The sequence below is a fragment of the Somniosus microcephalus genome, chromosome 3 (genome assembly GCF_052327205.1).
Source record: "Somniosus microcephalus isolate GS21.2 chromosome 3, FLI_Smic_1.0, whole genome shotgun sequence".
Taxonomy (NCBI): Eukaryota; Metazoa; Chordata; class Chondrichthyes; order Squaliformes; family Somniosidae; genus Somniosus; species Somniosus microcephalus.
This window is the reverse complement of record NC_140989.1, coordinates 91,937,855-91,963,310: the sequence shown is the minus strand read 5'-3', so window position 1 is coordinate 91,963,310 and position 25,456 is coordinate 91,937,855. Positions and strand designations below refer to the sequence as shown.

General features: G+C 41.5%; 1 protein-coding gene across 2 annotated transcripts in view; it reads left to right on the top strand.

Annotated features, from left to right (window-relative positions):
• LOC147121204 (proteasome activator complex subunit 4-like) overlaps nt 1-25,456 on the top strand; it is a 187,606-nt gene that overhangs the window by 132,197 nt on the left and 29,953 nt on the right. For both annotated transcript variants that reach the window (XM_085981336.1, XM_085981335.1), the window contains 7 exons: nt 16-141; nt 2,818-2,970; nt 4,201-4,305; nt 10,659-10,750; nt 17,960-18,091; nt 20,925-21,133; nt 24,579-24,664. In XM_085981336.1, the coding sequence (XP_085837462.1) occupies nt 16-141; nt 2,818-2,970; nt 4,201-4,305; nt 10,659-10,750; nt 17,960-18,091; nt 20,925-21,133; nt 24,579-24,664 (903 nt within the window). The remainder of the gene's footprint in view (nt 1-15; nt 142-2,817; nt 2,971-4,200; nt 4,306-10,658; nt 10,751-17,959; nt 18,092-20,924; nt 21,134-24,578; nt 24,665-25,456) is intronic.

Sequence of the window (25,456 nt, the reverse complement as noted above, 5' to 3'; positions counted from 1 at the left end):
ATCTTCCTTTTGTAGGCAGAGCAAGTAATTTATGATAATTTCTCTGACCCACATTTCATGGAGCAATTAATTAAATTCTTATCCTTGGAAGACCGAAAGGGAAAGGACAAATTTAATCCACGCAGGTTTTGCCTATTCAAGGTAAATGGGCTTGTATGTGTTTAATATTAATAAGCTAATATTAACCATCAGCTAATGTGTCTAATGTAATGAGTGACTCCCAGCAACCACCCAGGATCACATTCTTGAGACATCTCTCCTTGTTACAGTCTCCTCCAACTGTATAATACTAAGTAGTATAGTACTGAAATAGTACTAAGAGCTATATTAACAATGACTTACTGATTTGGTTATAAAGAAAGAACTTCCAATTATATCGCGCCTTTCATGACCTCAGGATGTGCCAAAGTGCTTTACAGCCAATGAAGTACTTTTGAAGTCTAGTCACTGTTGTAATGTATGAAACATGGCCGCCAATTAATGCACAGCAAGATCCCACAAACAGCAGAGACCAGATCATCTGTTTTAGGAGTTAGTTCCGCGATAATTATTGGCTAGGACACCGGGAGAATGCCCGTGTTTTTCTTCAAATAGTGCCATAGAATCTTTCACAACCACCGATGGGGCCTCAGTTTAACATCTCCTCTGAAAGACAGCACATCTGACATTGCAGCGTTTCCTCAGTATTTCACTGAAGTTTCAACCCAGATTAGGTGCTCAAGTCTCGGAAGTGGGTCTTGAACCCATGACCACCTGATTCTGAAGCAAGAGAGCTACCACTGAGCCATGGCTAACTCCTGCTTATTCTCCTCTTTACTGTTCGTTATTTTAAATTTGATTTTGTATGAAAAAGCGGTTACATTCAGAAGTCCTTTGGACCACTGTTCAAATTACTTACTAGTAGTATGACTTTGATTATCTATAATCAGGAATTTCCCTGATCGTAGTTCGTTCTGCATTTTTAAGATGGGGGAAATGGTTTCTGGCTGTAGAGCAGAGAAGCTTTTTTTTCTCATTCAACATCCTCCACAAACTGTTGGTGACTAAGTCAGTAGGGAGGCCTTTGCGAGGAGTCGGAGATCCCAGCTGCTAGAACACTTCTGCCAAAACATAATCATCCATGGGTGTCAAATCCAAAGAGCAATGTTTGATAAAGATATGAAGGTTACTCCATGTGGCATATACCATCTGTGCACACCAGTCTGGTTTAACTTCAGTGAGTGTGTGGTGGATGCTTCCTATTGTGAAATGAAAATCACCATACAAGGTGGTTTGTTTTTTTATTTTTCTGCTTTGTCATAAGATGTATATGCAGATCCTATTCACACCACCTCATGTCCTCCTTGCTGTTACACAACGCCTTCATCCTTCTACTTGTTGAATCTAGTTTTGTGTTCTGCATGTCTGTCTGTGTTCACTGCACTAGGTGGCAGTGTATTCCATAAGTTAACAAGTCTTAATCTGAATTAGGAGTTTTTAAGCTATGTTTGCCTCACCATGCCCTCTCTTCTGCTTCAGCACAAATGCTCACACCAATTAGCTCATCATTTTGAAAACAGATGTTTTTTCCACTTTCCTTTTTTCCAATGAATAGCTTCAGATCATTCTTTTTCCCATTCTTGAACCATTTCTATTCGCTTTTTGGTTTAAACTATGAAAATGTAACCAGAATTCAATAGTATGTTCCCAGTGTTGTAATATTAGTGAAGTGTACCTCCTTAGACTTGTACTATCGATCTGCTAAAATAATTTGTTGTAGTAGTTGCTTCAATACAACTATTCTTTCAAGACAGTACAGGAAACTTTGTGCTATCCGGCACCCACGGGACCGAGCTGCTGCCGTTGCCTCAAAACTGCCGTACTCTCCAGAGTTAATGTTGAGAGATACGGAGATTCTCATCTCCGTATTTGACAACAAACACTGTTGCTTAGCAACAGCTTCTAAACACTCGGGTGTGGCCCTAAAGCTCTGTAGCTGAAGCTGTTGCTATAGCTACAGACCTTGCACAGCTTGACTGCTCAAACAAAGCAAAAAAAACAAACAAAAAGAATAAAAAACGGCTGCTGATTTTTGCCGGTGGCTCCAGATTGCCGGATAGCTCACCTCCGGATAGCACAAAGTTTCCTGTAATAGTTTTCCTATGGTCTGGCTGTGATTTCCATTTGTAACATCCCCCACACAATCAAAATGCCCATTGATTCTGAATGTTCAGGCTCTTGCCTAAAATATGTCCATTTTGGAGCGGTACTGGCGGGCTGTCATGCCCTGCGGAACTATATCCCAGCATGAGGGGAAGAATTAGTCATCTGTTATTTTCAACAGCCCTAAAACTTCTTTGGCTTCCAAATTTGAACTAAAGAATTATTTTGCAAATGTGAAGTAATGTGAGTAAAATCAATTTTCCATATAATTTCAGGAAGGGTAATTTAAAAAAAAAAAAAAAAAAGCTGAACAGATTTAAAACATTGTTCAGTTCAGCCCAATAACAAATTCTGGATTTTCAACTAGCAACTTAAAGGTTGAATTCCGAGTCTTAACTGACGTTTATACTGTGGCTTCCCATTTGGGGTAAGTGACAAGTTTGCTGGCTGTGGCTGGGTAGGAGGAAGAGAGAAAATGAAAATTACATGGAGCAAGATCCTTTCTTGTACATTGCAGTGCATTTCTTGGAAGCTCAACCAAAAGGACTATGATTGCATTTGTTAACTATTTGTTCAAATTTTTTTTGCATGAACTAAATTCATGATAAATTTTAACAGTTTTGTGTTGTGTTTTGAATGTTATTGATCTATTTCTGTTCACTGCTTTCATGATAGGGTTTGTTCAGGAACTTTGATACAGCCTTTTTAACAGTGTTAAAACCACATATGGAACGTCTTGTCTCCGATTCTCATGAAAGCACTCAGCGCTGTGTAGCTGAAATCATTGCTGGATTAATCCGAGGTTGTAAGCACTGGACATATGAAAAGGTAATGCCATTGGTTTTATGCTCTACACAATAATTTGGTGGGGGGGGGGAGAATGTTTACATACATGTTCATGCAGAATTAAATTGACAGTATTCATAGTTACAGTGGGCAGAAAAGTGGCAAATGGAATTCAATCCTGAGAAGTGTGAGGTAATGCATTTGGGGAGGGCTAACAAGAAAAGGGAATACACTGTAAATGGTAGGATACTGAGAAGAGTAGAATAGAGGGACCTTGGCGTGCATGTCCACAGATCCCTGAAGATAGCGGGACAGGTTGATAAGGTGGTTAAGAAGGCATACAGAATACTTTCCTTTATTAGCCGGAGGCATAAAATATAAGAGCAGGGAGGTTATGCTTGAACTGTGTAAACACTAGTTAAGCCACAGCTAGAGTACAGTGTACAGTTCTGGTCACCACATTACAGGAAAGATGTGATTGCACTAGAGACGGTACAGAGGAGATTTACGAGGATGTAGCCAGGACTGGAGAATTTTAGCTATGAGGAAAGATTGGATAGGCCGGGGTTGTTTTCTTTGGAACAGAGGAGGCTGATTGAGGGGCCTAGATAGGTCCTTCCTCTCCACTCTATTTCCTCTAGCAGAGAGGTCAATAACCAGGGGGCATAGATTTAAAGTAATTGGTAGAAGGATTAGAGGGGAGTTGAGGAGCACTTTTTTTCACCCAGAGGGGAACTCATTGCCTGAAAGGTGGTAGAGGCAGAAACCCGCATCACATTTAAAAAGTACTTGGCTATGCACTTGAAGTGCCGTAACCTACAAGTCTACAACGAAGAGCTGAAAAGTGGGATTAGGCTGTAAAGCTCTTTTTCAGCCGGCACAGACACGATGGGTCGGATGGCGTCCTTCTGTGCCGTAACTTTCTATGATTCTATGAGATAGGACAGTCAGAATGGTTCATTTTCATTTAAACCAATTTGGTACTACATACCTCTTAATACTCTGGCTTGAATCTTTAATGCAACTCATATTGAGAACCATTTTAAATGAATACATGATGAGTTTTGAATAGTGTTGAATGTACATTTTATGGCGATCAACAAATGTGGGCAGTTTAAGTGGTGGGGGCTGTGTAGCTAAGGATGGAAAAACTGAAATTAAATTTTATGCTGTCCAATCTTGATTTGCAATATTCCTGTAGCTGGAATATAGACTTTTTTTACATTATTGTTCAGTCCCTTGAACAAGAGTTGATTATTTTTGTGATTATAGGTGGAGCAGCTGTGGGAGATTCTCTGTCCCCTTCTGAGAACTGCCTTGTCCAACATCACAGTGGAGACCTACAGTGACTGGGGAACATGCATTGCCACAGCTTGTGTAAGTAAAATGGAAAAATTATTTACCTGAACTGCACAATACTTGCATACCTTTTAAATTTAACATTTGCCTTTCTTTTGGTTCTGATGTAAAATCCAAATCATTACCTCATTTAATATTAAATAAATTAACTATACAGTCAAGTCTTTCTAAAATATAACTGCCTGGACTACCTAATGCTTAGATATGTGTTAAAATAAATCTTGTTGGAAAGGGTAAACAGCTTAAGAAAACATAGCAAAAGTGATGCATGTTCGGACATTAATTCCATGTGCGAGCAAGACCTGTAAATAAACTTATTGACTTTACTCAATAATTATTAGGTTTTCATAACCGTGAAATAACATTGTTCTCCATTGTGTTTTATGCAAATGTTTGAGATAATTTTGTTTAAAATTAATTTTGAAACAAAGGGGATGCTTTTATATGGATTCTCAGTTTAAGGTGGTCATTTAAAAAAAAAATGCATTATATCAAAGTTTTCTGTATTTTGTAAAGACTGAGTTGAATTAGTTGAAAAGAAAGACTGACATTTATTTAGTGCCTTTCATAGCTGTTAAGTATGTGTATTGTATTGAACAATTAACACAAAGACTTAAACGTATAACTCAAACAGGTCTTTACTGGTTGGAGGTAGGGACTATACATAGGTCTTTACTTCATGCCCACAGGCGGGAACTGAGGGGGATCAGTACCCACAGTACTATTTATACCCCTATGGCCAGGAGTGGTACTGCGTATCACTACGCCCAACAAGTAGTGCAGTCCTGTCCATAGGTTCAAAGTAGCACACATATTACATACACAACATTCCTCCCTTCCTAGCTTTACAGTCATCTCCCCATTTAACATAACGTAATAACATATATACATATATAACTTCAGGTTTACATAACAGAATAACATAGATACATAGATAACTTCATGTCAAAAACAGATCACAGATTCAGTCTCTGCGGAAAACAGTTCACAGATTCAATCTCTGTGGTGTAGTCGGTTCACGTTGCTAGAGTGACTCATTCAATAGTCCTTCCATGGATTTAACAGTTTGAACTTCCGAACTGAATTGGCTCCGTTCGGAGGGACCACGTGTGTGATCTGGTAGAGGTGATAATGGTTCAGATGGGTCATCTTCTGTTTTTCCTTTTCCTTTTCTGCTTCTTGGAGACTCTCTGGGCTCCATTGTCAGCTGCCACAGCTGCATGCGCAGTTCCTCCTTCTCTTCCTCCTGTTTCCGTCGTAGAGCCAGCTTCTCCCGATGTTCCGTAGACTTTTGGTGCTCCTCCATGATTTCTGCACTTTGGGAGTCGAAGTTACAAGCTGGGCAGGACAGGACATCGTAATATTCGGTGTCGTCCTGAGCTAGACCAGTGAGAGGGTCGTCTATTTCCTCCATACCTAGCTGGACGTTAGCCAGCTCTTGTTCCAAATCCAGACATCTTTCCTGAAGAGACTTCTTCATGTGTACCTCTGCATCCAGCTTTTTCTGGGCTTTCAGCAAGTCGTTTACTAGTGACCTCATTTGTGATTTTAATACTTCAACTTCCTTTGGAGATTGATTGATCGGACTATGCAATCCCTCTACCGGAGCAGCTGTTTCAGCGGTCTGTTGTTCTACGTTGACGTGAGTCAGCGTACTTTTGGCATCCAAGGGCTGCTCTGTTGCAGTCATCTCAGTCTGTGTTGCCACCTCAGCTCTTCCAATAACCTTTGAGAGCTCCGAACCCCTTTTGTTTGAATATTGAAGTTCATGTTCAAGTTTTTCCCATTTCAGAGTCCTGTCCTTCAGCATATGCAGGAGTTGGCTGACCGTTAACTCCTCTGACATCAGACGTTTTGTGTGCTCCTGCTCCATTTTCTCCATCAGCTGCTTCTGTTGTCTTTCCAGATTCTCCAACTCTATATCAAAGAACTCTTTCGTTGCATTCAACTCTTGCTCAAAACGGCGAAGCATTTGTTCTAATTGCTGTTGTAGTTTGAAATGGAGTTGAGTTCGAGCCCGGTGTCCCTCAGAAATGGGCACATCAGTAGACTTGCCAGACTCAGAATCCACAGTTAAACTATGTTGTTGTTGCTCAGTGGAATTCTGTGCTGAAACTTTGTCTTTTGCACCTGAGTTGGGCTTACCATCATCCGTTCCAGAGTCTGGGCCGACTATCTTCACCGAGTTCTCACTCGTTATTGTTTGTAGGAAATGCCAGTCCATATTCATTTTCCTAATCCACTCCCGTCCTAGTAGTGGAGGACCTCCTTCAGATATCACATATAAGTCCATTATTTGACTGTCTTCGCCCTTGTGGGCCACTGCAACCTCTATTTTCCCGATGGGGTACACTCTTTGCCCCGTGTATGTTTTCAATATAATCCCCGTATCCTGTAGGGGAATATGTTGGAATAACTTTCCGTAATCTTTCTTATTTATGACCGTCAATGCCGATCCAGTGTCCAATTCCAGTTTTACTTGGACTCCTTCTATCTGAAGAGTGACCCAAATTGTCTGGAGGTCTGCACCCTTACCAGCGTTGAGTACTCTTAAGCTAGCCAGTTCATTACAGCTTAAGCTAGCCAGTTCATTACTGCTAGCGTCTGAATCGGACTCCTGTTCGGTCACCTTGTGTACCTTTGCGTATTTTCCTTGCGGTGACTTCTTGTTGCTGGTCTTCTTCCCTGACCTGCATACTCTAGCTATATGTCCAAGCCTACCACAAGTTCTACATTCTTGGTTTTTAAACCAACACTGGTTCTGATCATGCGTTGTCTTTCCACAACGATAACATTTGCTAGAACTCTCACCCAATTTGTGTGCACTGAGCTCCGGTGACCGTAGCTGCATTACTGCCGTGCCTCTCGCTGCGGCTTCGTGTGCTGCTGCCATAGTGACCGCCTTCTCAAGCGTCAGCTCATTCTCCTCGAGCAGTCGCTTTTGTGTATCCTGTTTAAATAAACCACACACAAATTTGTCTCGTAATGCATCTGTCAATCCCGTTCCAAACTGGCAATATTTCGCTAATTTACACAATTCCAGCAAATATTCAGCATTGCTTTCATGCTGTAGCTGCCTTCTGTCGTAAAATTTAAATCGTTCCGCTAGCATCAGCGGCGTGGGGTTTAGATGATCTTTCAGGACAGTAACAATCTCATCGAACGTCTTATCCGCCGGTTCATCTGGTGATAACAGGTGTTTCAATTGCCCGTACGTCTTCGCACCCATTAAATTTAATAATGTTAGAGCTTTATCTTGGTCACGAATTTTATTGGCCTTACAATAATTTTTTACTCTTTCAACATATATGGCCCAATCTTCGAGGTCACTATCAAAGGTGCTAATATTCCCGTGTTTAGGCATTGTAGATTTGCAATTTCTCAGATTTTATTTTCTTTACTTGTTATCAAAGATGGCGGCTTCCCGCTCTTGCCGTCGTCCTCCGCCCACAAAATGGCGGTTTTCCCGCGCTTGGCGGTCTTCACCCGTCCCCCGACGCCGTCTCCCTTCAGCCCTCGAGTGCGGCCCTTATCTTCGCCGCGATCGATAGCCCGCGCTGTGCACCGCGACTCTCGCACCTTGAGCTTCTGCAGCCGCCGCGCCTTTCAGTCTGAGTGCGGCTCTTATCTTTGGTCCCGATCGCTGGCCCGGCTGCGCCCCTCACTTCAAAGCGGCCCGGCCCTTATCTGCCGATCGCTATCGCCCTACCTCTCTCTCTTCCCCAGTCCTGTCTTTACTCCGGTTCACAAGCTGATGGAGGCTTCAGGGTCCTAATGCCTGTCTCTTCCAGTCGCTGGAAGCTGTCAGGATTTCTGCTGCCCTTCAGTTTTGAGTGGGGTGTTGAGGATTGAAACCTCTCTTCAACGTCCTGTCTTTGGACGAAGCCGCCTGGAATAACTGCCGCAGGGTAAGAGCCTGACTCGTCGCCAGTGTTAAGTATGTGTATTGTATTGAACAATTAACACAAAGACTTAAACGTATAACTCAAACAGGTCTTTACTGGTTGGAGGTAGGGACTATACATAGGTCTTTACTTCATGCCCACAGGCGGGAACTGAGGGGGATCAGTACCCACAGTACTATTTATACCCCTATGGCCAGGAGTGGTACTGCGTATCACTACGCCCAACAAGTAGTGCAGTCCTGTCCATAGGTTCAAAGTAGCACACATATTACATACACAACAATAGCCTCAGAACATTCCAAAGTATTTCACAGCCAAGGAATTACTTTTGAAATATAATCTGTTGTTTTGTAAGAAAATCGGGCAGCCAATTCACACGCAGCAAGGTCCCACAAGCAATGAGATGGAAAACTAGCCATTCTGCTTTTGATGGTGTTTGGGGGATGAATGTTGGTCAGGATACCAGGAGAATACCCTGCTCTTCTTTAAAAAGAAGTACCATGGGATCGTTTACATTCACCTGAACAGACAGGCGGCCATTGTTTAACATCTAATCTGAACAACAGCATCTTAGCACTGCCCTACTTAGATTATGTGCTAAAGTCCTGGAGTGGGGCTTGAATGCCTTCTGACTCCAAGGCAAGATTGCAACCACTGAGCCAGCCTGACACCTGAATGTGCTTTGAAGTGGAATGTGTAATCCCTTGCTACTTTTGGTCTTGTGCTTGTGTTCAGCAACCTACTGTTCAAAAACCAACTCGGGACTGCATACACTGTGATTATCCATTGTACTCAGGTATTTTGTGTTTGCTCCTAATTTGTAAATTAAGAAAAATTATTCCACACTCAGGTTTAAAATATGGAATTATTTCATATTTTAACACTCCAGGTATTCCTTTCTAGACTGCAATTTAATCTTGCCTTGACGTTTTGATTTGGGGGGGCTGGGGGAAGAGATCTATTTTTAGCCTACCAAAAATATGGTATATCAAAACTACTCAAAATCAATCCATTTATAATGATTGGCCAAAGAAGAGGTATTCACTCTATATTGTCATCTTATGCTTATATAGCCTTTCTCACTTTCTGTAATTCATGCTAGTCCAGAATGTATATCCATCCTCCTTTTAACTTGCACTACCATTTTCCATTAAATTTATCAGTTGCTTCCGATTCCTGGGACTGCAGATCTCAGATGACCTGGCCTGGAACCACAATACCAAGGCCATTCTGAAGAAGGCACACCAGCGCCTCTACCCTCTACGGTGCCTGAGGAAATGCGGCATAAGTGCACAGTGGCTTGTGAACTTTTACCGCGGCACCATAGAGAGCGTCCTGATGGGTGGTGTCAATGTGTGGTATGGTAACACCACTGCACAGGACAGGAAAGCCATCCAGAGGGTTGTGAGGATGGCAGAAAACATCATCGGATGTGCACTTCCGTCCATCGAGGAGATCTTCCAGACCAGGTGTCGGAACAAGGCTCGCTCCATCATCCAGGACCCCAATCACCCTGGGCACGAACTGTTCTCCCTCCTGCGGTCCGGCCGTCGGTACCGCAGCATCCGAACCAGGGCCAGCAGGTTCAAGAACAGTTTCTACCCACAGGCAGTGCGCCTACTGAATTGCTAACTGCACTGCCCCACATATCATAGTCACATTCTCCCCCCCCCCCCCCCCCCCACCCTGGAATTGTATATCACATGAACCGTGAACGCACAAGAACATTCTTGATCACTGGACTGTGTGCACATAGGACTCTTATACCTCAACCTTAACTTATAACTCATTTGTACATTGCACACTGTATTTTAACTTATACTTATTATATTTATACTACCATATATTTATTATCATATTACATTACTATTACTTCCAGTGGTAATAGAGGCTTTTTGCACTATTCATTATATCCTGCAACTTGGACTGTCATTGCTATACTTATTTGTTTATTTGCTGTTGTTTCTATATTTATACTTGTTTTACTTTTTTGCTTTTTATATTCATACTTATATTGTGGGAGTGAGTGGGGAGTAAGCATTCCATTGTACCAGTTACATATGGCAATAAAATAATCTTTAATCTTGAATCTAAAGAGTTCTAATGAAAATGAGCATTATAAACAGAGTAAGTGGAAATAATATGTACAAAACAGCAAATCCATAAGACAATATTGCATAGAATTTACAACACAGAAACAGGCCATTTGGCCCAACTGGTCTATGTCCGTGTTTATGCTCCACACGAACCTCCCCCCACCCTATTTCTTCCAGTCCTATCTGCATAACTGTCTATTCCTTTGTCCCTCAAATTAGAATAGCTTTAATATAACTCAAAGTTTTAAGATTAACTACTGTATTTACTTTTCCATTGCATTATTTCCGGTGTACTGTAGATCAATCAAAAGAAAGAGGACAGGAGAATTGCATTATGAAAAAAAACAATCACTTCATTTTATTTTCACAGGAGAGCAGAGACCCTCGTAAACTTCACTGGCTTTTTGAGTTGCTAATGGAGGCCCCATTGAGTGGAGAAGGGGGATCATTTGCAGATGCATGGTAGGTGAATCATAAATCCATTCAGAATGTAGTGCAGATGGGAGCAGGAAGTTGCAAATGGTCATCGACAGATTAAGTGAGTGAGCAAAACTATGGCAAATGCAGTTCAATGTAGGCAATTGTGAGGTCATCCATTTTGGAACCAGGGAAGATAATTCAGAGTATTTTCTACATGCTGAGAAACTAAGAACTGCAGAGGAGCAAAGCGATTTGGGAGACCAAATACACAAATCATTATGGTATGTTGGCCTTTACCTCAAGTGGCCTGGAATACAAAGGGGAAGAAGTTATGCTTCATTTGTATAGAGCCTTGGTTAGACCCCATCTGGAGTACTGTGTTCAGTTTTGGGCACCACACCTTAAGGATATATTGGCCTTGGGTGCAGTGCAGATTTAGCAGAATGATGGGCTTTGAGGGTTAAGTTACGAGGACAGGTTGCATAAATTTAGATTATATTCCCTTGAGTATAGGAGATTGAGGAGTGATCTGATTGAGGTGTTTAAAATTTTTAAACGGATTCCATAGGGTAGATACGGAGAAATTATTTCCTCTGGTGGGGAATTGAGAGCAAGGGGACATAATCTTAAAATTAGAACTGGGCCATTCTGGAGTAAAATCAGGAAATGCTTTTTCACACAAAGAATAGTAGAAATTTGGAAAACTCTTTCTTTCCACCGCCCCCCCCCCCCCCCGCCACCACACCAAAAGGCTGTGGATGCAAGGACAATTTCAAGACTGAGATAGATAGATTTGTGTTCGGTGAGGGTATCAAGGGATATGGAACAATGGCAGGGAAATAGAGTTGAAATGCAGATCTCGATGCCATCATCTAATAGAATGGCAGAGCGGGCCCGAGGTGCTGAATGGCATATTTCTGCTCCTGTGTTCCCAAGAAAAGGATTCTAATTCCACGCATTCTGTAAAAGGCTGAGTAAAATACAACTATTTATTGGCATACAGTTGAAAGCCAAAAGGAAATATTGTAATATTGGCATACAGTTCAGAAACTGGAATTACATTGTCCATAAATTCATACATTTAAACAGCACACATTGGAATATTGTTACTTAAGGTTGCCATGTACTTTTAGCATGTTAACTGAAAAAATTATATTCCATATTGGTATAATGCATACAGCAATGGAGTGCTAGCACCCTTTAGCTTTGTCAGTTACTGCTGTGAATGTTCAAAACCATAGTTTAAAGTGTTAGTACTCCACAATGTTCTGTGGTTACATTTCATAAATCAGAAATGGATCTGATAACTCATGACAAACCTATAGTATTATGAGCTGTTTCTAATTTATAATCAGAATTGTGTTAGAAAAGGTGGTTTAGTGGTCTAAAATGTTGGTTTACCAATGTGCTATGCCATAGGAGTGCAGGATGCAGCTCCTACCTGCAGTTTACCATCTGAGCAGTCTATAGTCTCAGACTATTGAGGGTGAAGTACTTATTGGAGGCAAGGAAACAGCTAGGCATCCCTGGCTCTACGCTACAGCTGGGAGCAGGTTACCTGCTGTATGCCAGGTAATAGTGTGGTGTAGGGGATCTAAATAAGATGGGGTGGGATGGTGGTGAGGTGGAGGAGAGAGATATTTTATTGCATAATGTATTCTCTGTAGGATTCAGTACTTGTAGCCAGGGGATAGTAATCTTAATGAAGTATAAATCTCCTTCAAACAAAACTAGTTAATGATGTGCAGTGAGAGTTTACTGTTGGACTTTGATGGGAGGGGGTCTTCCTAAGATTTTTTGAGGTGAAGGGACAATTCTTGGTATACCCAATCTCTTTTGTAAGGGAGCGTAATCTGATGGAAGACAATTTGCTAGCTCGGCCAAAGATAATTTTGGTACACAAAATAAAATCCAATTCACCAGTAAGGAACTTGTGCTATGTAAATGCCCGCTCCATAGAACTGTAAAAATTTACCCCACAGAAGGAGGCTATTTGGCCCATCATGTATGTCCCACCTCTTTTTGCTGGAACAATCCAAAATTAATCCCACTGCCTTGCTCTCTTCTCCACAGACCTGTATATTCCTCTGCTTCAAATGTTTACTGACTCTTCCTTTAAAAGATGTAATACAGGTAGACTACCCTTTATCCGGACTTCCGAAAACCGAAGGTTTTTTCGTTCAGCGTAAGTCGTGCGTACGACTTACGCTGAACGAAAAACCTTCGGTTTTTAGAGGGTTCCGGTTGCGGAAGTTCGGATAAAGGGTAAGTCGTGCGCACGACCCCCCCACGGACCCCGCCGGCCCCGACAGCCGCCAGCCCCGACAACCGCCAGCCCCGACGACCGCTGACCCCGCCAGCCCCGACAACCACCGATCCCCCCGCCGGCCCCGACAACCGCCTACCCCGCCGGCGCCGACCCCGACTGACTTACGCTGAGCGTCAGCGTAAGTCGTGTGCACGACCCCCCCGCGGACCCCCGCCGACCCACCTTCCGAAATCCGAAATTCTCCTTTATCCGAAACTCGGCTGGTCCCGAGGTTTTCGGATAAAGGATAGTCTACCTGTAGTATCTCCCTTAACTGCTCCATGTGGCAAAGCATTCCATGCTCTAACCACTCTCTGCGTAACAAAGTCTCCTGACCTCTCCTCGTGATCATTTTAAATATCCTCTTGGTCTTTTCTGCTATTTTGGAAGTAGTCCCGGTGTCTTGAGTTTTTCCTCATAGCTATAGTTCCCCATCCTTGCACTATTCTGATGAATCTACATGTATGCTCACCATGGCTTCACTATTCTTTTTATAATGGGGCACCCAAAAATACACGCAATCTAGAACTGTGGCCTAACCATTGTGTTGTATGAAGTTGTCATTACCTCTTTGTTGTTGTACTCTATGCTCCTTTTCGTAAAACCCAAAGACCCTTTTATGGAATTGTGTATTTGTATCCCAAAGTGTCTCTGTTCCTCTACCCTTCAGCATTGTTCTATTTGAGTTTATACCCCTATTCCTCATTTTGTTTTCAAAAATGTATTATCTCTCTCATCTGCCAACCTGTCTATATCCTCCAAAGGCCTTGTATAGTCCTCCTTTCTGTTTGCCTATCCTCCTACGTTTGTTGAAAAAAAGTACAAATCAAAGTCTCCAGGGAAAAGATCAAAGATCAGTCCCTGCTGCTTCAGGCTAATGTTCAAAAAGAACTTGATCTCTGGATCAAGTGGAGCAACTCTATATAAGATGAGAACTAGAAATTACAAAAATGGGAACAAATCTGATCATTTCAAAAAACTAAATAATTTTATTAAGAATATCGTTCAGTTTGCTAGAAAACTTTTTAATTAGACTCCACAATGATAAAATCCGTTGAAGTGGTGTTTATGATGCCCTGTGTTCCTTACAAAGCTTTCCAAGAATTAAGTAACTTGCTTGACTCAATTACTATCCCTCTGTGTCTTAGGAGAGTAAGAACACATTGGAAAAATGTGTTCTTTGGCGAGGGCCACTGTTGTTGTGGGATATCTTAATTTAATTGTCCTTATCAGAAAGTGTTGCTCCAAGTCTTCTGACAATCTATAATGAGGCGAGTAAAAATAAATCTTGCTTCTGAATTTGAACAAGGCAACATTCTGTGCTTTTGTAACCAGATATGGACCCCCATGTCTGCGGGAGGTGTACACATTTTGCAAAAATTATGGCAAAGACACTGGAAGAAGTACTAGCAGCGTTAATACCTCCAGATCAGGTGGGCTTTGTTAAAACAGGTATTCTGAAATGCTCTTATTTGAGGCATTCCATGCATCCAGATTGAAGTCTGCTTACGAATCTGATATGGAGGGCTGTGCATATAGTAAAGGGGGGTTATGCTTGTCAGTGACATTTGAAAGCTATGTACACACTGACGTAAGAAAACTACTAGACACTTGGTCTAAGCGTTAAACAAAGCTTTAATCAACGGTTTTACAACATGGAGGTCTAGTTATATCCTTCACTAGTTCCTGTTAAGAATGTCCTGCGCAAGCTGGGCCCGTGCCCGAGTATTTAAACTCTCCCTGGACAGTGCCACCCGCAGGCCACTCAGTTGATTCATGTCACACACCGTATCTAAATATTTTTCCAGTCACTTCAAAGCACTATTGGAGGTTCTTGTTTAAACCAATGATATCCAAATTCAGACTTGGTTGATAAAATACTGAAAAGTACAAAAGTTTCAGAAAACTCAATTACATTACATATTGGAGGGACTGTGCACATGGGAATAGCAATCACAGTAGGTAACTGAGTTAAAAGACATGCTACATGCCAAGCTTAATGTAATCCAAATTAGAATGTTCTACCATGCTTGTATAATTTCAGCTTGGCGTCACAAATTAACAATCTCCCCATAGTCAGTGTGGAAGACATACTACTGATGGAGTTTCCTGTAAACATATGGTGTGAAATTGTACAGTTGGTTCGAAAGTTCACACTAAACTGAGTATTTTGTAATCTGGAGGTAAACTCTGCCAAGTTTGATGTTTTTTTATAATAAACTTTTGAATGATGCAGTGGGAGTTACTTGTGCTTTGACAGGCAGATTAAGCTTTCAAATAAGTGCTTGAGAGCCAATTTGTTCTCAAGTACTTGTATAGCAGTTTAACCTGCCTTTCAAAGTACAAGTAAAGTGAGATGAGAGTTCTGGTCAATAATTGGTAAGAAATTGTGGAAATGCAGTAGTGGAACTGAAAGGGAACCCTTTCCAGAAAATATATATTGAATATGAATTTTTTTTTGTTGGCAATTGCAATAAAGTTTTGAAGTATGTAAAAGCATAGACTGCTGTGAATGTGATGATTCGCTGTGTGCACAATCCTAGTGTGTATCTATTTCCCTTTTTTCTACACAGAATTTATTTTCAACAGAATTGTTTCTTCTTGGATAAATACTTTTTTTTAAGGCCTGATCTTTTGAAAGATATGTTGGTTAGAAATACTGTGGTATTCTTACTGTGATTCATTATTTTATTGTTTGTGGGTACTGTAATACATTAAAATACTCATTGTTTCTTGCTTAAAACCTTTTTTAGTGCTTTGAAGATGAACATTGGTAAGAAATAGAGTATGTCTTAAACTGGTATTTCCTTAAATTATATTGTTTTTTTCCCCAAAGTAAAGTTGAACATTTGTGAGTGTCAAAGTAATCGATCTCGTGATCATTTTATTATAACAAATTGAATGGGTATTCAGCACATGTGCATTGCATTATTAACAATACATGCTTGAGAACATCAAATGGGATACATCTGTGCACATACTCCGAATTAGTTTTTTTTTTAAGTCAGCCTGACGCTCTCTGGTTTATCAGTTAAACCTAATGCCTTTCTCAATCAGTCCTATCAAAGTTCTGTTAACTTTTTAAATAAACAGTGAGGGTACTCTAAATCTACATTGCTTTTAATCACTGACATCTAGAGATTCACCTAGTATATATTGCACAAGCAGTAGTTTTCATGAGAGAAGTTAGTTGTTTATAAATATAAAAATGCCTTGCATTTTAGTATCGTAAGTTGCAAACTGAAAGTCACAATGGGGAGTAACGTGTCATGAAGGCTACTACATTCACAACAAATTTGATATTCCTTATCTACCTCCACCAATTAATTTCCACATACAAACAAAATGACTGCCATATTTATGAAGGAATATTAGATTGTATGGGATTTTAATGTTCTTTTCCACAATTTTATGTTGAACCCACCTGAATATGGATTTCTTATATATATGATACACTAAATTCACAATGTTAAAGACATTTATGTTGACTTACAGGATTAGTGAGTTTCAAGTCTTTTCCTACCTACCCTGTTTACTTTGAGATGTGGATATGACAATCACAAAAAAAATTCATGTCTAAAGTTGTCACTTTTGTCACTTATCTTGGGAAATTGGGAGTTAAATTGCTATATGCTATTGGATGTGTCTTCCCTTCAAGAAAACATCACTTTGCTGAAGTTCGTGGAGCCTTAGTTCTATGCATAGGTCGAGCCTAGGCAGTTATTTTTCATTTGGAACCAATACAGTGGGTAAACCTAATACAATTAGTGTGCAACTAAATGGGTTGTGAAATGTACTACAGGAAACTTTCTGGTATCCGGCACTGACTGGACCGAGCTGGTGCCGTCCCATCAAAACTGCCGTATAAACCAGCGCTAATGTTAAAACATAGAGCTTTTCAGCTCCCATGTGAATCAACAAACCCTGTTGATTAGCAACAGCTTCAACAGTCAGCTGCAGCTGCAAGCGTCTCTAGCTGAAGCTGTTGCTTAGCTACAGACCTTGCAGAGCCTGACTGGGGAAAAAAAAAAGCAACAAGAAGTAAAAAAAAACTTATAGGAAACGGCTCCTGAATTTTGCCGGTAGATAGAGCTTTCCGGACTTTTAACCTCCGGTTAAACAAAAGTTTCCTGTACTTGAGTATACTTCAATTTCCACATGCAAAGCGCCCTCCCTCCCTGCCTTCAGTTCTCTCTCTGACCTGGCACAATGTGGAGCATGCAGTTTTTGTATGCTCAAGTTCTTTGCACCACCTTGAGGTCTCTGCTGATGTCTCAATTTAAAAGAACTGATTTTTCCTTCCAGAGTAATACCTACATATAGAGTAGGAGTGGAGAATGACCACATCACAAATATGAACTTTGTTTGATTTTTTTTCTGGTTCCTAAAGCTGTTGACCAAAATTGAGGTATGGTTCCATGAATGTCAGCCATCCTCTGGTAACTTGCCCAAATAACAAGTATCTTTGAGCAAAGCCTGGATCAGGCTCATCCCTGGCAGTATCACTGCTGAGCTCAATTCTGTTCTTGCTTAACAACCCCACAAACAAAATTGGCAGCAGGAGATGCCAGTGGAAACCCTGGCTGACTTTTTTTCTCCTCCCAAGCTCAAGGAGTGTTGTCAGCTAGTTAGTCATCAGGCTGAGCATCAAATCTTGAACCTGCAGGTCTGCACTGGATAGTGCCATCATTACTGATGCCCAACTCTTTTAGGGACAGTGTCCCAGTGATCCTCCCCCCCCCCCCCCCCCTTCATTTCCTTCTACTGCTTTCTTTAAATGAAGCAAATTCATTTGTATGTGAAAAGTGAACACCTGTGAAGGGATGCAGAAGACCATGCCTGTAATTGGTGATCAAAGAAAATGTTATGTATTCACTTTCCTTGATTTACAAGAAATGAAAACAATCATTTACCAGCTCACATTCTTTGTGTTCCGTTGCTAGTCGACTCTACGTTTTGCAGGGTGGTTTGGCACAGCAAGAATGGAGAGTACCTGAACTGATGCATAGACTCCTTCAGTACCTTGAGCCCAAACTCACACAGGTCTACAAAAATGTGCGAGAAAGGATAGGAAGGTGAGTGCTTATAGGGATTTTAAATAGTAGGATTTAAAAATGTTGCAATATCTTTATTATTCTTATAAAGCGTGTATGTACACAGTTGTGAGTTTGATTTGAATCGTTCTAAATCTGTATTTGTGTATTAAATTGCACGAGCTCTACAGTCACCTCGTACTAAAAGGCATGGCTAGAATGGACATCGTTCTTAATTTACAGTGGCCACTTTGGAGTGAATCTATTTAACTTGTCATTAGCACTGTGATGCTAATGAAACAATGTAATGATCTTGATTAGCATTGACTAGCAGATGTCCCATGGTGTTAGTAGGAGGCTAACAATAGGGCTGTATAACAGAAAGCGAAACCCTTCTTCAGAACTGAGAAAAAAGCGGGAAATGAAACCGATTAAAAAGCAAGTTTGGGGGCTGGGAAATGGGGGAGGGGATGAAAGAACAAAAGGGAAGTTCTGTGAGAGGTGAAGCGACATTGAGATATTCAAGGCGAGACGCAATGGTAATAGGACAGGTAAAGAAACAAAGGACGGCTCTAGATGAGGTGTGAAATGCGCTGGCAGAATGAAAGACAGCTGCCATGTGGGAGAGAAAAAAAGGAAAAGGCACAAACCAAAAGTGTGGATAAAAAATATATAAAAATATAATAAGGGCCGAGGTTATGATCTGAGATTGTTGAACTCGATAGCGAGTCCGGAAGGCTGTAAAGTGCCTAATCGGAAGATGAGGTGCTGTTCCTTGAGCTTATGCTGAGCTTCCGTCGAACAATGCAAGAGGCCGCGGACGGTGAGGTCTGAGTGGGAATGGAGCAGTGAATTGAAATGACAGGCAACCGGAAGCTCGGGGTCACTCTTACGGACTGAACGGAGGTGTTCCGCAAAGCGGTCACCCAATCTGCGTTTGGTCTCCCCAATGTAGAGGAGACCCCATCGTGAGCAGCGAATACAGTATACTAGATTGCAAGAAGTACAAGTAAATCGCTGTTTCACCTGGAAGGGGTGTTTGGAGCCCTGGACAGTGGGAAGCAGGGAGGTATAAGGGCAGGTGTTGCATCTCCTGCGCTGGGAAGGGGAAGGGGTACTGGGGGTGATAGAGGAGTGGACTAGGGTGTCTCGGAGGGAGCGGTCCCTACGGAATGCTCAAAGGGGAGGGGAAGATGCGTTTGGTGGCGGGATCATGTTGGATGTGGCGGAAACAGCGGAGGATGATCCGTTTAATGTGGAGGCTGGTGGGGTGAAAGGTGAGGACAAGGGGAACCCTATCGTGGTTCCGGGAGGGGCAGGGGTGAGGGCAGAAGTGCGGGCGATAGAACGGATGCGGTCGAGGGCCGTGTCAACCACGGTAGAGGGGAATCCTCGATTGAGGACAAAGGAAGACATGTCGGAAGCACTGGTATGGAAGGTGGCATCGTCTGAGCAGATGCGGCGGAGATGGAGAAACTGGGAGAATGGAATAGAGTCCTTAAAGGAGGCGGGGTGGGAGGAAGTGTAGTCCAGGTAGCTGTGGGAGTCAGTGGGCTTGTCGTGAATGTTGGTCAATAACCTATCCCCAGAGATGGAGATGGAAAAGTTGAGGAAGGGAAGGGAAGAGTCGGAGATGGACCATGGGAAGGGTGGAAATTGGAGGCAAAGTGAATGAAATTGTCTAGTTCAGGGCGAGAGCAGGAAACAGCACCGATAGTCATTAATGTACCAGAAAAAGAGGAGAGGGAGGGGACCCGAGTAGGCTGAACTCGTTGTTCCAGTCCTACTCTGGTCTCCTCCCTCACCTCTTTTTCCGGTACATTGATGACTGTATCAGTGCCGTTTCCTGCTCTCGTTCTTTCATCCCCTCCCCCATTTCCCAGCCCCCAAACTTGCTTTTTAATCTGTTTCATTTCCTGCTTTTTTCTCAGTTCTGAAGAAGGGTTTCGACCTGAAACGTTAACTCTGTTTCTCTCTCCACGGATGTTGCCTGGCCTGCTGAGTTTTTCCAGCGTTTTCTGTTATTTCGAATTTCCAGCATCCGCAGTATTTTGCTATCGTAATAGGGCTGTATACCTCATATAAAGGATTAAATATCTAGATCTCTCTCTCTCTCTCTCTCTCTCTCTCTCGCACACCCTTCCCTTTCTCACTCTCGTTCTTTCCCCCTCCCCCTCCTTTTTCCCTTCCTCTCCCCTCCCTTTTGCTCTCTCCCTTTCACCCTTTATCTCTCACCCCTTCATCGCTCATCTCTATCCATCTCTATATCTCTCCCCTTTATCTATATTTCTCTCCCCTTATTTATCTTTATCTCTCCCCATCTTTATCTCTCTCCCTCTTTCTTTCTCTCTCTCCCTCCTCTCTCTCTCTCGCCGTTACTTTATGTCCCTGTGAGAAGCATCATAGTTGAGCACAATCCTATCCTCACCTTCCATCCACTGATGCCACATTCTAGCAGAAGTCACTGGATAGTAATCAGAAGTGGGAATCCTGGCTAATTTTTTTCCCCACTCAGTAGCCCAGAGGCACTGACCTCAATTGTAAAACTCCAACTGTCATCCTGGCTGATATCAGCTAATTCATTCTTGACCAAAGATTTAACATCAGACCTTCTGATCCATATGACTCAGTTAAACTCCACTCTTTACCAAATGATTAGCTCTCTAAAATGATTCACACACAAACAAACTTTTCAGGGTGGAAAAATATATCTGGAATTTGTGTTCCCAACCGCTCTTCAATAGCGATTCTAAAATCCTTTAATTTGTCAAATGTCACTGAAATTCAAAGTTTTGTTATTATGCAATATAATTTATAACATTTTGTACCACACCATTCCTTTAATCATTTTACTTCTCAAATATTCCCTCTACAGCGTCCTAACGTATTTATTCATGATTGACATCACCCTACCTAATTCGAATCCAACACTGTCGCCACATGTCTCTGAATTCACTGGCCGTATCTTAGGCCAACTTAAGCCCCTTATGGAAATTGATGAAGAGATACAAAATCACATTGTTGAGGAAAATGGTGTTGGGGAACAAGATGAAAGAACCCAGGCCATTAAACTTCTGAAAACAGGTAGGCAATTAATTATCTCATGATGAGTGTATTAATCTTCCATTGGTAGTTTATGGTCTGGAGTATAGTTGTAATTGTTAGCTGCTAAGATGGAGGATTGGTTAATCTGGCCTGCCCCTTTTCAAGCCGCTAAGTTGGATGTGGAGATGTTTATAGGGAGAGGAGCTATATACAATTTGCGTTCGCTGTTATTACCCTGTTGAAACTGACTAACTTCAAGATGGAGCGCATCCTAACGTGGAAATCCTGAAGTTGCGGTCAACCATTCATTGCTCCGACACTGGCTGCGCTGTGGTCCCCCCCACCTCCTCCCTTCCATAGCTGGTAATCAGGGAAACCAGTGAAACTGACGAAAACTTTGGCTTTTCTGCAGTAATATCACTGTTAAATACCCCATTAAAAGTTACTACCTTTTGGAGTAGGTGTAACTGGGGTTTTAACAGCGTATTGACTGCTAAACAAAAGTTAAGGCCCTGAAAAACTAATTTTAATTTTGTGGAGTTTCAAATTTATCCATTTTAATAAAAATGTTTTTAAAATGTTTTAAGTTTGTTCATCTTTATTTCAGGTTTACCTTTTTCCCCATGTGAGAGCCCCAATCTTTGTTTTGCTCTTTAACATTTTTAAAAAGTTACAATAATAGGAGCTTACTCACTGCCTGTGAGTATTCTGCATTGTGATTGGCTGCTTAGGCAGCTTGTTGCTGTCACAGCAGCTCACACTAGGGGATCCCTATTAACTTGCACTGATATCAACTGAACGTTGGAAAAGCCAAACTTCTCGCCTCGGAGATTGCGAGATCTTTGTGGGAAGCTTACTTCAGAGCCAGCGGCGAACGCCTTCGCATCGCCGCTGACTGCAAATTACAGGCAAATGTATTATTCTGCTACGATCAAGCTGTGTGTATTGAAGGCTACAAAGGCTAATTGTTAGATAAACACTGAGTGAGTTCATTCAAAGTTCTACAAGCAGCCTGTAGACATTGTGACTCGGGTATTTTTCTGTACATTGTAGTTGAGACACTGTTTATTAATACTTTGTCACACAGAAAAATGCATTAAACAGTGTGTGATGTCTGAAGTATGATGGACAGGAAGGGCGAGTTAGACATACTGGGGCATAAATTCAAGAGTGTTCCTGATTTATGGCTGAATTTAGCAGTGTAACAGCCCATGCCCAAATTGTGCACGCGTTCGGGTTACTGCTAAATTCGGCAGTGTCTCTTTTTAGGCGGCCGCCAGCAGCAAGCGCTGACTATTAAAATGGGGGATCTGCACTTGATTCAGGACCCGTTTGATAAATTTGTCTGGTTCTTAAGCCTGCTGAGCGAATCATGTTGGAAAGAGTCAGAAAGCAGGCTACAGAAGCACCAGTATCCGCTCGTATCTTGTTATTCCCTCCCTGCTATTCCTAGATCTCTACCACGGGTCCATGTAACTTAAAATCTTCCTCTATATCCATTTGCATGCTTATTTTGGCTGCTATTCTGCATCCAAGCCCCCTACTTCCAGATTTCCTTTTTGGCTCTTTCTGGGCCTTGCTTTGTTCTCCCTTTTTCATCTTTTCAACTCACTATGGCCCCTTCACCTCCCTTGATGCTTTCTCAGCTTACATTCTCTGTCCTAGGCTTGAGTCGCTTCTCTGTCTAAAATTGTAATGAATAAGTTAAAGTTTTTTCAAATTGGGCAAATAGAAGTCATCGTTCTTAGCCCCCACTGTAAACTCTGCTGCCTTGCCACTGAGTCCATCACCTCCTGGCCATTTGGTTAAACTGAACCAGACCAAATGAAACCGTGGCGTCCTGTTTAACCTTGAGCTGAGTTTCAAACCCTGCACCCTACCCATAAGCAATGCTGACATTTCCATCTGCACAGCATTGCAGCCTCTGCCCCACTGTTGAATAAAATTATTTTCGCCTTTATCACCTCTATACTCGATTTTTCCAATATCAACTTTGCTAGCCTCACATCCTCCACTGCCTATAAACTTCAAATTATCCAAAGCCCACCTGCCTGTGTTTTGTCAGACATTTTTTGCTGTTAACTCTCGGAATGTGGGCGTTGCTGGCAAGGCTTGCATTTATTGATCATAGCCTGAGAAGGTGGTGTTGGGGCATTCTTTTTGAACTGCTGCAGTTTGTGTGGCTTGATCCAACTGAGTGGCTTGCTAGGCCACTTCAGAGGGCAGTTAAGAGTCAGACTAAAGCTGCCTGGGCCCTACTCACTAAACACATCTACCTCTCCACTTGTCCCTGCCCTTTAGAACCTTCCCAAAACTCAACTTTAAACCAAGCTTCCAATCACCTCTCCTCATGTCTCACTCCATGGCTTGACATTCCCTTATTCTTTATAAATACACCTTGGATTGGAACATGGGAAGATGTGACCAGGAGTAGGGCATTCAGCCCCTCTAGCCTGTTCCACCATTCAATTAGATCATGAACTCATCTCCATTTAATGTTTTCTTTTAATGTTTTCTGCTTTATAATTGCAAGCTATTGTTATTTGTGCAATAGCTAGAAGGCACTTTACTGATATAAGACAACCAGCTAGCCATGGCTGAACCATGATAAATGACCTCCTATGCTGGTCACTGAATATTGAACAGTGGGGAAAAACTTCCCTTGGCAGGACAACACCAGCAATAGTTTCTGCAAGAACTACAAATCCACTGTGGAAAGTGAGGGGGAGAGGAGGAAGGTTTTCAGGAGGGAAAAATAAATAAATAAACTACACGTATCTTAGACAAATATTGGAAATCCACTGTGGGAGATAGAGCAAAAAAATTGTAATGTAATAACTGGCAATAAGAGGATCTAGGTAGGGAAGAACCAAGTTATTACTTGGTTTTGCAAGGCTGTAAGTAAATAACATTACAAGTATTCTATCTGTGAGGCCTGTACCTTTCAGTATTGATAACGTATGTAAATTTTTACCTCCAGTCAATCATATGATATATTTCTTCAGTAAATTTGCTCCGTTATAATGATGTGAAAACTACTGCTCCATTTAGGGACTGTAAATGCCAAAAAACCTCACGGCAGGTATGCAACCACCCACATGGGAAATCTAGTATTTTTATTTTTAATAAAAGCGCTTCATTTTTGTTTTTGCATTTATAGCTTGATCGTTATGTCAACAGACAATATTGCTTGATATTAATCAAATGCTATTGCTTGAAATCATAAGTAATGTCAGTAGTGAGAAGACTATTCTTGCATTGTGGCATTTGTTAGTCTGTTTCATATTTTGCTCCAAAGGTTGTATGTGTTTATGCACTGTTTAGCAGGAAAGGCTTGTTTTTAGTCCTGATGAATACAGAGAACTTGCTTTATTGAAATGGAGTATGTGTTTTTTATTTTCTGTTATGTAAAACTAAAATTCACAGTGAAGGTATTGAAGATATTGACATTCTAACCAGCTGCATGCTTTTTTTTGCTGTACAGTGCTGAAGTGGTTAATGGCAAGTGCAGGAAGGTCATTCTCTACAGCAATTGAAGAACAGCTCCATCTCATGCCACTTTTATTCAAGGTATGTTGTAATCTTAGTGTTCATATTCATTTTTAATTTACTTTGTGCATTTGAGACGAAATCATGTACATTAGTTTGACCTGTTGCTTAAATGTGATTTGTACTGTGTAATTTTAACTTAAGATTTATTTGGTTTAATGTCCTTGCTGCCAAAGAGCAGATGGCCTGCCTCTGTCAGTGTCCTTTTCCCCATATGCAAGCAGAAGGTACTGCCCAGACAAGACATCCCATCTGTTTTTCTGTCCTCCCTGTGGCCTCCTTCCAGCACTTTTTCATTGTACATAGGTCAAGTCTAGAACTGAATGGAATGAGGTATCAAACTCTTCCTCCTCAGCCTGCATACTAGTGCTTCAACCCTTGGTATAACCCCCCACCCCCCCACCTTTAGTTGGACTGAGCCACTTCCAGCTTGATCAAACCGAAAACAAATCCAGTCCTCTGCTTTAAGTATTGTTGTCCTTTCACCTCTGTGTTTGTTTTCTGTCTGATATTTTGCTGCATGTTGTTGTTCTTCAATTGCTAATTGGTTGAAGCTAAAAGTGAACTTTATCACTTTGTAAGGTTAGTTTCCTCCCAAGTTTTAGAATATAATTTTTTGTGAAGTGGAGTAAAGAAAAAGCACTCACAAAAAGCAATATTCCCCATGTTCACTTGGAGGAAATTTAGTTCTCTGGTTGCATTAAGTGCCAACTTCATTTACAGCATTTTTCTTGCCAAATTAATCTATCCAATTGACATTCTAAGTTATCTGTTAGTTTAGTTCAGTGTTTAAACTGAGACTGTAAATTACTT